General features: G+C 45.7%; 1 protein-coding gene across 1 annotated transcript in view; it reads right to left on the reverse strand.

Moving 5' to 3' along the window:
• The window catches only part of CPZ (carboxypeptidase Z), a 43614-nt gene that overhangs the window by 18371 nt on the left and 12753 nt on the right, over positions 1-12490 (reverse strand). Inside the window, exon 5 of the mRNA XM_038745475.1 lies at positions 9514-9672. Within this exon, the coding sequence (XP_038601403.1) occupies positions 9514-9672 (159 nt within the window). The remainder of the gene's footprint in view (positions 1-9513; positions 9673-12490) is intronic.

Consider the following 12490-nt stretch of genomic DNA (forward strand, 5'->3'; position numbering starts at 1 on the left):
TTGGGAGTCAGAGGTCATGGGTTCAAATCCCGACTCCACCAATTGTCAGCTGTGTGACTTTGGGCAAGTCACTTCACTTCTCTGTGCCTCAGTTCCCTCATCTGTAAAATGGGGATGAAGACTGTGAGCCCCCAGTGGGACAACCTGATCACCTTGTATCCTCCCCAGCACTTATAACAGTGCTTTGCACATAGTAAGCACTTAACAAATGCCATCATTATTATTATTAAAAAGGGGCAGATTCTGGAAAGTGGAAAGTTGAAATTTAGGTACTGTATTCACATATACATACAAAAAAACCTAACTAAGCTATTTCTCTTTTGGTACATGTTAAAAATGATTTTTGATCACGAAACTAGATTTACTGTCTGTTAGTATATTTTCTTTGGAGACGTTAAGATTAAAAAGGAAATGCTGAGAGACCAGAAAATTGTAATGGGTGTAAAAATGAAAAAGGGAAAAAATGTTTTTAAAATGGGAAAAGCAACAAGTATTCATCTGTAAAATGGGGATTCAATCATTCAATACCTGTTCTCCCTCCTACTTGAGGGAGACTTTGAGCCCCATTCATGCAATTAATCAAATTTATTGCATGCTTACTATGTGCAAAGCACTGTACTAAGTGCTTGGGAGAGAACAATATAACAACGTACAGACACATTCCTGCCCATAAGGAGCTCACAGGCTAGGGGGTGAGGTTCAAAGATCCAACATGATTAACTTGCATCTATTCCAGCACTTAGTAGAGTGCGTGGCACATAGTGAGCTCTTAACTACTACTAATAATAATGGTATTGGTTAAGCACTATGTGCAAAGCACTGTTCTAAGCACTGGGGGGGATACAATGTGAGGGGGATACAAGGTGATCAGGTTGTCCCCAGTGGGACTCACAGTCTTAATCCTCATTTTACAGATGAGGTAACTGAGGCACAGAGAAGTGAAGTGACTTGCCCAAAGTCACACAGCTGACAAGTGGCTGAGCCAGGGTTAGAACCCATGACCTCTGACTCCCAAGCCTGGGCTTTTTCCACTGACATGCTGCTTCTCTAATGGTACTAGTAATAATAATAATGATACAATTGCATTTATTAAGCACTTACTATGTGCAAAGCACTGTTCTAAGCGCTGGGGAGGTTACAAGGTGATCAGGTTGTCCCATGGGGGGCTCACAGTCTTAATCCCCATTTTACAGATGAGGTAACTGAGGCACAGAGAAGTGAAGTGACTTGCCCAAAGTCACACAGCTGACAAGTGGCTGAGCCGGGATTAGAACCCAGGACCTCTGACTCCCAAGCCTGGGCTTTTTCCACTGAGACACGTTGCTTCTCTAATGGTACTAGTAGAAGAAAACAGCGTGGCTCAGTGGAAAGAGCCCGGGCTTTGGAGTCAGAGGTCATGGGTTCAAATCCCGGCTCCGCCAATTGCCTGCTGTGTGACCTTAGGCAAGCCACTTAACTTCTCTGGGCCTCAGTCACCTCATCTGGGAAATGGGGATGAAGACTGTGAGCCCCCTGTGGGACAACCTGATCACCTTGTAACCTCCCCAGTGCTTAGAAAAGTGCTTTGCTCATAGTTAGCACTTAATAAATGCTATCATTATTATAACTACTATTATCATTGTTATTATTATTATTATTATCATCATTATTGTGGAGCAATTTGAGGCTATTAGTAATAAATATAGCAACACTGCCCTCTCATGGTATTCTTTCACATTTCACATACCTCGTCCCACCATTTCTGCTACATTTTCATTCAGTCACATTTATTAAGTGTTTACTGTGTGCTAAGCACTGTACTAAGTGCTTGGGAGAATACACTACAATACAACAACGCTACAGTTTGGAAGTTGTGCATTTCTGAATGTCATGTTAGAGGAAAATCAAGATGCAGTAACCAATGATTTAGTAGGAATTCATGAGTGATGAATTAGAGGGTAAATTGTTTGAATAACTCCCCATTTTCTGATAAAAAATCCTATTTCATCTCTAGTTCCTGCTCTAGACTGGAAGCTCATTGCGGACAGGGAACGTGCCTACTAATTCTGCTATAATGTACTCTCCCAAGTGCTTAGTACAGTATTTTGCACTAGTAAGCTTCCGTGGGACAACCTGATCACCTTGTAACTTCCCCAGTGCTTAGAACAGTGCTTTGCACATAGTAAGTGCTTAATAAATGCCATCATAAAAAGTGAGCACTCAATAAATACTATTGATTGATTGAGCATTGCCTAGTGGATTGAGAACTGGCCTGGGAGTCAGAAGGTCATGGGTTCTAATCCCGACTCTGCCACTCATCTGCTGTGTGACCTTGGGCAAATCACTTCACTCCTCTGTGCCTCAGTTCCTTCATTTGTAAAATGGGAATTAAGACTGTGAGTCCCATGAGGGACAGGGACTGTGTCTAACTTGAGTAGCTTGTATCTACCCCAGCTCTTGGAATCGTGCTTGATACATAGTCATCGCTTAACAAATAGCATTATTACTATCATTATTATTATTATGTCCACTAATAATAATAATGATGGCATTTATTAAGCACTTACTATCTGCTAAGCACTGTTCTAAGTGCTGGGGAGGTTACAAAGTGATCAGGTTGTCCCACGGGGGGCTCACAGTCTTAATCCCCATTTTACAGATGAGGAAAGTGAGGCCCAGAGAAGTTAAGTGACTTGCCCCAAGTCACAGCTGACAATTGGCGGAGCTGGGATTTGAACCCATGACCTCTGACTCCAAAGCCCAGGCTCTTTTCCACTGAGCCACGCTGCTTATCTAATTATCACTATCATTATTATCATTATTATGTCCACTACTAACAGATCACCTTGCAGCACTGGCACATCTTCCACTTTCCCTGTAAGGAACAGCAGAAAGTGACCCAAACACAGACAATCAGAGAATCCTTTGTGAAACAGCGCGAGGAGGATGAGGCCGGGGACTGGAAGTGGAAGCGCATCCCAATCCAAACGACATCTCATATCTGCTGATGCCCGATTCTCTTTTCATTCATTCATTCATTCAATCGTATTCACTGAGCACTTACTGTGTGCAGAGCATTGTGTACTAAGCACTGTACTCCTTCCACCGAAACCCCTCCGTGTCGACACAAGGATCGTGTTCTACCCAAATAGACTTGCTCTGGGGAAAGACTGGCCCCTGACTCCCCCATAGTGTCGCTCCTAATAATAATAATAATAATGATAATTTGTTAAGCACTTACTATGGGCCAGGCACTGTTCATTCATTCATTCATTCATTCATTCATTCAATCGTATTTATTGAGTGCTCACTGTGTGCAGAGCACTGTACCAAGCACTTGGGAGGTACAAGTTGGCAATATATAGAGATGGTCCCTAACCAACAATGGGCTCGCAGTCTAGAAGGGGGAGACAGACAACTAAACATGTGGACAGGTGTCAAGTCGTCAGAACAAATAGAATTAAAGGTAAATTCAATCGTATTTATTGAGCGCTTACTGTGCGCAGAGCACTGTATTAAGTGCTTTGGAAGTACAAGTTGGCAACATATAGAGATGGTCCCTACCCAACAGAGGGCTTACAGTCTAGAAGATGCACATCATTAACAAAATAAATAGAATAGTAAATATGTACAAGTAAAATAAATAGAGTACTAAGCAGCGTGGCTCAATGGAAAGGCTTTGGAGTCAGAGGTCATGGGTTCAAATCCCGGATCCCTCACTTGTCAGCTGTGTGACTTGGGGCAAGTCATGGGTTCAAATCCCGGATCCTTCACTTGTGACTTTGGGCAAGTCACTTCACTTCTCTGGGCCTCAGTTCCCTCATCTGTAAAATTGGGATTAAGACTGTGAGTCCCCCATGGGACAACCTGATCACCTTGTATCCCCCCCAGCGCTTAGAACAGTGCTTTGCACATAGTAAGCGCCTAACAAATACCATCATTATTATTATTATTATTATTATTATTATTATTATTATTACTAACTCTGTACAAACATATACAGATGCTGTGGGGAGGGGAAGGAGGTAGGGTGGGGGGGGGATGAGGAGGAGGAGAGGAAAAAGGGGGCTCAATTTGGGAAGGTCTCCTGGAGGAGGTGAGCTCTCAGTAGGGCTGTGAAGGGAGGAAGAGAGCTAGCTTGGCGGAGGGAGGGCATTCACTGTTCTAAGCACTGGGGACGATACAAGCAAATCAGGTTGGACACAGTTCCTGACTCACATGGGTCTCACAGTGTTAAACTCCATTTTACAGATGAGTTGGCTGATGCCCAGAGAAGTGAAGTGACTTGCCCAAGGCCACAGAGCAGACAAGTGGCAGAGCCGGGATTAGAACCCATGACCTTCTGATTCCCAGGCCTGTGCTCTATCCAGTCTGCCATGCTGCTTCCCATGACCAGACTCTATAGACGTTCCTCTTCCACCTTGGGGACTGGGTTATTGAAGGTCTCAGGATTTGGCAAAATTTGGGGCTCATTAATAATTCCATGAGGGTGGTATTTGTTAGGTGCTTACTGTGTGTTAATCACTGTTCTAAGCACTGGGGGGGATTGTGAGATAATAAGATTGGACACAATTCCCAACCCAGATGGGGCTCACAGTCTAAGTCAGAGGGAGAACCGGTATTGAATCCCCATTTTACAGATGAGAAGGCTGCAGTTCAGAGAAGTTAAGGAATTTGTTCAAGGTTGCACAGCCAGCAATTGGCAGAGTCGGGGTAAGAATCCACCTCTTCTGACTCCCAAGCCTGAGTTCTTTCTACTGGGTCACAGTATGGATTCAAATCCGTTTGAAACATCATCGCTAGATCATTATCATCAATCAATCAATGGTATTTGGTGAACGTTTACTGTGGCAGTAGCATCATGGACTCTGTGTTTCAATTTATCATCAATCAATCCATCAGTTGTATTTATTGAGGGCTTATTTCTTTAAGCAGCATGGCGGAGTGGTTGGAGCCCGGGCCTGGGAGCTGGAAGGTCATGGGTTCTAATCCCCGCTCCAACACTTGTCCGCTGTGTGACCTTGCGCAAGTCATTTTACTTCTCTATGCCTCAGTGACATCATCAGGAAAATGGGGACTGAAACTGGGAGCCCCACACGGGACAGGGACATTGGCCAACCCAATTTGCTTGTATCCACGCCAGTACTTAGTACAGTGTTTGACACATAGTAAGTGCTTGACAAATACCACAATTAGTATCATTATTATTATTATTACTGTGAGGGAATGAGTCTGTTTACTATTGCACTGTAATAACAATAATGATGGCATTTATTAAGTGCTTACTATGTGCAAAGCACTGTTCTGAGTGCTACAGAGGTTACAAGGTGATCAGGTTGTCCCACGGGGGGCTCACAGTCTTCATCCCCATTTTACAGGTAACTGGGGCACAGAGAAGTTAAATGACTTTCCCAGAGTCACACAGCTGACAATTGGCAGAGCCGGGATTTGAACCCATGACCTCTGACTCCAAAGCCCATGCTCTTTCCACTGCACCATGCTGCTTCTCCCAAGCACTTAGTTCAGTGCTCTGCACACAGTAAGTGCTCAATAAATACGATTGAATGAAAATCCCACAATTTATTAAGTTATTGGGAAAGTACAACTGTAGAAGCAGCGTGGCTCAATGGAAAAAGCCCGGGCTTGGGAGTCAGAGGTCATGGGTTCTAATCCCAGCTCTGCCACTCATCAGCTGTGTGACTTTGGGCAAGTCACTTAGCTTCTCTGTGCCTCAGTTACCTTATCTATAAAATGGGGATTAAGGCTGTGAGCCCCATGTGGGACAACCTGATCACCTTGTATCCCCTCCCCAGAGCTTAGAACAGTGCTTCACACATAGTAAGTGCATAGCAAATGCATCATTATTATTATTATTATTATTAATTAAATACAGTTGGTAGACAGAATCCCGCTGCCTAGGAGCTAACAGTAGGAGTTAAAATTGTGCCAACTGGGATGTAGGAGGAAATCAGGGCAGTGAGATACCGTGAGTAGAACTGATTGAGCACCTTAAAGCTGACAATAGGGACTTGCAGTTTGTCACAGAGGTGGATGGGCAACTGCTGGAAACTCTTGAGGAGATGTGGACTTAGTGGTTTACTAGAGAAAAATCATCCAGTCAGTAGAGTGAAATTTGAACTAGAGAGGGGAGAGACAGGAGGTAGGGAGGTCAGCGAGGAAGCTACTGCAGTTGTCAAGGAAAGATAGGGGAAGTGCTTGGATCCAGCATGGTAGGAGTGTGGATAGAGAGGAAAGGGTGGATTTTAGTGATGTCATGAAGGAAGAACTGACAGGGTTTTGCTGATGGGTTGAATATGAATATATGAGAGAGATAATAATAATAATGGCATTTGTTAAGCGCTTCCTATGTGCAGAACACTGTGCTAAGCGCTGGAGGGGGATACAAGGTGATCAAGTTGTCCCACGTGGGGCTCACAGTCTTAAACCCCATTTTATGATGATGAGTTGAGGAGAATGTCAAGGCTTGAGAGACAGGATGGTAGTGCTGTCCACAGTAATGGGAAAGTCAAGGAGAGGACAAGGTTTTGGTTGGAAGATTCATTCATTCATTCAATCGTATTTACTGAGCGCTTACTGTGTGCAGAGCACTGTACTAAGCACTTGGAAAGTACAATTCAGCAATAAAGAGAGACAATCCCTGCCCACACTGGGCTAACAGTCTAGAAAGGGGAGGAGAAGGACATCAAAAGAATAAACAGGCATCAATATAAATAAATAAACATATATATATATATATATATAAAAAAACATAAGTGCTGTGGGGCTGGGAGGGGGCAAGAGCAAAGGGAGCGAGTTGGGGTAACTTAGTAGAGAGGAGGAGCTGAGAAAAAGGGGGGCTTAGTCTGGGAAGGTCTCCTGGAGGAGGTGAGCCTTCAGTAAGGCTTTGAAAGGGGGAAGAGTGACTGTTTGGCGGATTTGAGAAGGGAGGGCATTCCAACTCAGAGGTAGGACGTGGGCCAGGGGTCAAAGGAGGGTAAGGCTGAAGATAAGGAGTTCTATTTTGGATATGTTTAGTTTGATGTGTTGGTGGGATGTGGAAAGAGTACAGGCTTTGGAGTCAGAGGTCATGGGTTCAAATACTGGCTCTGCCAATTGTCAGCTGTGTGACTTTGACAAGTCACTTCACTTCTCTGTGCCTTAGTTCCCTCATCTGTAGAATGGGGGTTGAGACTGTGAGCCCCCTGTGGGACAACCTGATCACCTTGTAACCTCCCCAGTGCTTAGAACAGTGCTTTGCACATAATAAGCACTTAATAAATGCCATCATTATTATCATTATGTACTGAACATAGAAGGAAATGCAAGATTACAGGGAAGGAGAGATATCGGGGCTGGAGCAGATTTGAGAATCATCTATGTAGAGATGGTAATATAATAACAATAATAATAATAATAATAATAATAATAATAATGGTATTTGTTAAGCACTTACTATGTGCCAAGCACTAGTCTAAGCGCTGGGTAGATCCAAGGTTATCAGGTTGTCCCACGTGGGGCTCACATTCTTAATTCCCATTTTCCAGATGAGGTAATTGTGGCACAGAGATGTGAAGTGACTTGCCCAAAGTCACACAGCAACAAGTGGCGGAGCCGGGATTAGAATCCACGACCGCTGAATCCCAAGCCCGGCCTCTTTCCACTATGTCGTGCTGCTTTCTCCTTAGTGGAGATCATCCTTAGATGGGAGTGGAAGCCATGAGAGTGAATGGCTTCTTCAGGGGAGTGGGTATAGATGGAAAAGAGAAGCAGTGTTGCTCAGTGGAAAGAGCCTGGGCTTTGGAATCAGAGGTCATGGGTTCAAATTCCAGCTCCACCAATTGTCAGCTGTGTGACTTTGGGCAAGTCACTTCATTTCTCTGTGCCTCGGTTAACTCTTCTGTAAAATGGGGATTATGACTGTGAGCCCCCTGTGGGACAAACTGATCACCTTGTAACCTCCCCAGTGCTTAGAACAGTGCTTTGCACATAGTAAGTGCTTAATAAATGCCATTAAAAAAAAAAGACCCAGACAAAGCCCTGCAGAGTTCCATAGTAAAGAAGACAGAGGAGGAGCCCATGGAAAACCTGAGAATGGATAGGAACCAGGAGAGGACAGGCTCAGGGATTCCAAGGTTGGATAACATTTCCAAGTAAGCAAGTGGGTTTCAGCTTTGAAGGCAGCAGAAAGGTCAAGGAGGATAAGGATGGAGTTGAGGTCGTGGGATTTGGCGAGAAGGATATTGTTGGTGGTCTTCGAGAGGGCCCTTTCCACAGGGTCTAGGGGGCTGGTCAGTTTTCAGGTTGTTGAGGAGAGATTGGAGGAGTGGAAGTGGAGACAGAGGGTGAAAGTGACTCACTCAAGGAGTTTGGAGAGGAAAGGTAGGACGGAGATGGGGCATAACTGGAGGGAGCCGTGGGGTCAGTGGGGAGGTTTTTTAGGAAGGGGGAGATGTGAGCATGTTCGAAAGCAGTGGGGAGCATTGGAGAGCAAACAGTTGAAGATGGAGGTTATGGAGGGAAGAAAGAAGGGAGCAAATGCTTTGTTAAGGCACGTAGGGATGGGATCGGAGGTGCGGGTGGAAGGGACCGAATCTGTGACGTTCAGGCCTGCGCTCATTCCAATAATAATGATAATAACTGCGATATGTGTTAAGCGCTTACTATGTACCAAGCACTGTTCTAAGCACTGGGGTAGATACAAGGTTATCAAGTAATCAGGTTGGACACAGTCCCTGTCCCACATGAGGCTCACACTCTTAGTAATAATGATAATAATAATTATGATATTTGTTGTGTTACTATAGTACAGTGCTCTGCACACAGTAAGTGCTCAATAAATACGATCAAATGACTGTGCCGGGCACTGTGCTAAGCAGTGGGGTGGATAAAAGCAAATTGGGTTGGGCACATGGGGCTCACAGTCTCAATCTCCATTTTGCAGATGAGGGAACTGAGGCCCAGAGAAGTGAAGTGACTTGCCCAAGTTGCGGAGCACGGATTAGAACCCACGACCTTCTGACTCTCAGGCCCGAGCTCTATCCACCGCACCATGCTGCTTTTCAAAATATAGCGCTTAGAACAGTGCTTTGCACATAGTAAGCACTTAACAAATGCCATCATCATCATCATTCAAATCCCCATTTTCCAAATGAGGTAACTGAGGCCCAGAGAAGAGAAGGTCCAAGGTCACACAGCAGAACATGTGGTCAAGCAGAGATTAGAACCCACGACCTCTGACTTAAAGGCTTGCACTCTTTCCACTAGGCCACACTGCTTCTCAGCAGAACAGCAGTCATTGTAACGACTCCCCCTTTTAGACTGTGAGCCCACTGTTGGGTAGGGACTGTCTCTATATGTTGCCAACTTGTACTTCCCAAACACTTAGTACAGTGCTTTGTACACAGTAAGCGCTCAATAAATACGATTGATTGATTGATTGATTGATTAATGATGCAGACGCACTTCTCCGGGGCAGAAAAGTAGTCTCCCCAGCCTCCCAGCCTCGCGGCCACGGGCCACCTCCTCCCCCGTTACCTTCTCATCAGGCGTCGGAGAGAACATCTGCTCTTCCAGGGGGTGCTGGGAAAAGTCGAAAGGATAGGAAACCACCAAGTCGCCCCCGTGGAGACTGGCGGAAAGCACAAAAGGGTTGTCCCTAATCCACTTCATAACTGCTTTGGTCTCGGGAGCCACCTGCTTCCAGAGAGGAGTGAGAGACGGGCGGAGAGACAGAGACACACAGAGGGAGAGAGAGAGAGAGAGAGAGAGAGAGGAAGAGACATGATCACTCTAGGCTGTCCTTTTAAAAGTTCCCAACCTAAATCTTGATACGTCACATTATTTATTTGACTTGTACATATTTACTAGTCTATTTATTTTGTTAACAATGTGCATATAGCTATAATTCTATCTATTCTGACGGTTTTGACACCTGTCTACCTGTTTTGTTTTGTTGTCTGTCTCCCCCTTTAAGACTGTGAGCCCGTTGTTGGGAAGGGACCATCTCTATGTGTTGCCAACTTGTACTTCCCAAGCGTTTAGTAAAGTTCTCTGCACACAGTAAGCATTCAATAAATCATCATCATCATCATCATCGTCATCATCATCATCATCATCATCATCAATCGTATTTATTGAGCGCTTACTGTGTGCAGAGCACTGTACTAAGCGCTCGGGAAGTACAAGTTGGCAACATATAGAGACAGTCCCCACCCAACAGTGGGCTCACAGTCTAAAAGGGGGAGGATTCAATAAATGTATTCAATAAATACAATTGAATGAATGAATGAAAGTGTTCAGTTAGTCTCCCCACCCTCCTCTCTCTTCTTCCCTCCTCTCTCTCCTCTCCCCTTCCCCATTCCTTGGTCAAACTCTGGTAAAAAGTTAAGGCCATGGGGTGGGGCTGGGGTTGGGGGACATGAAATACTATCCAACCAAAGAGAACAGGAATGTGGCAATCCTTGCTTTCCCATCTCCCCTTTCCTCCTCCACTGGACAATCATTCATTCAGTCAGTCAATTGTATTTATTGTGTGCTTACTTTGTGCAGATCACCGTACTAAGCGCAAGTCAATAACATATAGAGATGGTCCCTACCCAACAACGGGCTCACAGTCTAGAAGGGGGAGACAGACAACAAAACAAAACATGTGGACAGGTGTCAAGTCGTCAGAACAAATAGAATTAAAGCTACATGCACATCATTAGGATTCTGTCCTAATCCTCCTCGACCTCTCAGCTGCCTTTGACACTGTGGACCACCCCCTTCTCCTCAACACGCTATCTGACCTTGGCTTCACAGACTCCGTCCTCTCCTGGTTCTCCTCTTATCTCTCCGGTCTTTCTTTCTCAGTCTCTTTTGCAGGCTCCTCCTCCCCCTCCCATCCTCTTACTGTGGGGGTTCCCCAAGGTTCAGTGCTTGGTCCCCTTCTGTTCTCAATCTACACTCACTCCCTTGGTGACCTCATTCGCTCCCACGGCTTCAACTATCATCTCTACGCTGATGACACCCAGATCTCCATCTCTGCCCCTGCTCTCTCCCCCTCCCTCCAGGCTCGCATCTCCTCCTGCCTTCAGGACATCTCCATCTGGATGTCCGCCCGCCACCTAAAGCTCAACATGTCGAAGACTGAGCTCCTTGTCTTCCCTCCCAAACCTTGTCCTCTCCCTGACTTTCCCATCTCTGTTGACGGCACTACCATCCTTCCCGTCTCACAAGCCCGCAACCTTGGTGTCATCCTCGACTCCGCTCTCTCATTCACCCCTCACATCCAAGCCGTCACCAAAACCTGCCGGTCTCAGCTCCACAACATTGCCAAGATCCGCCCTTTCCTCTCCATCCAAACCGCTACCCTGCTAATTCAAGCTCTCATCCTATCCCGTCTGGACTACTGCACCAGCCTTCTCTCTGATCTCCCATCCTCGTGTCTCTCTCCACTTCAATCCATACTTCATGCTGCTGCCCGGATTATCTTTGTCCAGAAATGCTCTGGACATATTACTCCCCTCCTCAAAAACCTCCAATGGCTACCGATCAATCTGCGCATCAGGCAGAAACTCCTCACCCTGGGCTTCAAGGCTGTCCATCACCTCGCCCCCTCCTACCTCACCTCTCTTCTCTCCTTCTACTGCCCAGCCCGCACCCTCCGCTCCTCCACCACTAATCTCCTCACAGTACCTCGCTCTCGCCTGTCCCGCCATCGACCCCCGGCCCACGTCATCCCCCGGGCCTGGAATGCCCTCCCTCTGCCCATCCGCCAAGCTAGCTCTCTTCCTCCCTTCAAGGCCCTGCTGAGAGCTCACCTCCTCCAGGAGGCCTTCCCAGACTGAGCCCCTTCTTTCCTCTCCCCCTCGTCCCCCCTCCATCCCCCCGTCTTACCTCCTTCCCTTCCCCACAGCACCTGTATATATGTATATATGGTTGTACATATTTATTACTCTATTTATTTATTTATTTATTTATTTTACTTGTACATTTCTATCCTACTTATTTTATTTTGTTGGTATGTTTGGTTCTGTTCTCTGTCTCCCCCTTTTAGACTGTGAGCCCACTGTTGGGTAGGGACTGTCTCTATGTGATGCCAATTTGTACTTCCCAAGCGCTTAGTACAGTGCTCTGCACATAGTAAGCGCTCAATAAATACAATTGATTGATTGATTGATCATTAACAGAATAAATTGAGTAGTAAATATATACAAGTAAAATAAATAGAGTAATAAATCTGTACAAACATATATACAGGTACTGTGGGGAGGGGAAGGAGGTAGGGTGGGGGGGATGGGGAGGAGGAGAGGAAAAAGGGGGCTCAGTCTGGGGTGATCAGGTTGTCCCAAGGGGGGCTCAGAGTCTTAATCCCCATTTTACAGATGAGGTAACTGAGGCATAGAGAAGTTAAGTGACCTGCCCAAAGGCACACAGCTGGCAATTGTCAGAGCTGGGATTTGAACCCATGGCCTCTGACTCCAAAGCCTGGGCTTTTTCCACTGAGCCACGCTGCTTTTCTATGGCTGAT

Source organism: Tachyglossus aculeatus, chromosome 4 (genome assembly GCF_015852505.1).
Source record: "Tachyglossus aculeatus isolate mTacAcu1 chromosome 4, mTacAcu1.pri, whole genome shotgun sequence".
Lineage (NCBI taxonomy): Eukaryota > Metazoa > Chordata > Mammalia > Monotremata > Tachyglossidae > Tachyglossus > Tachyglossus aculeatus.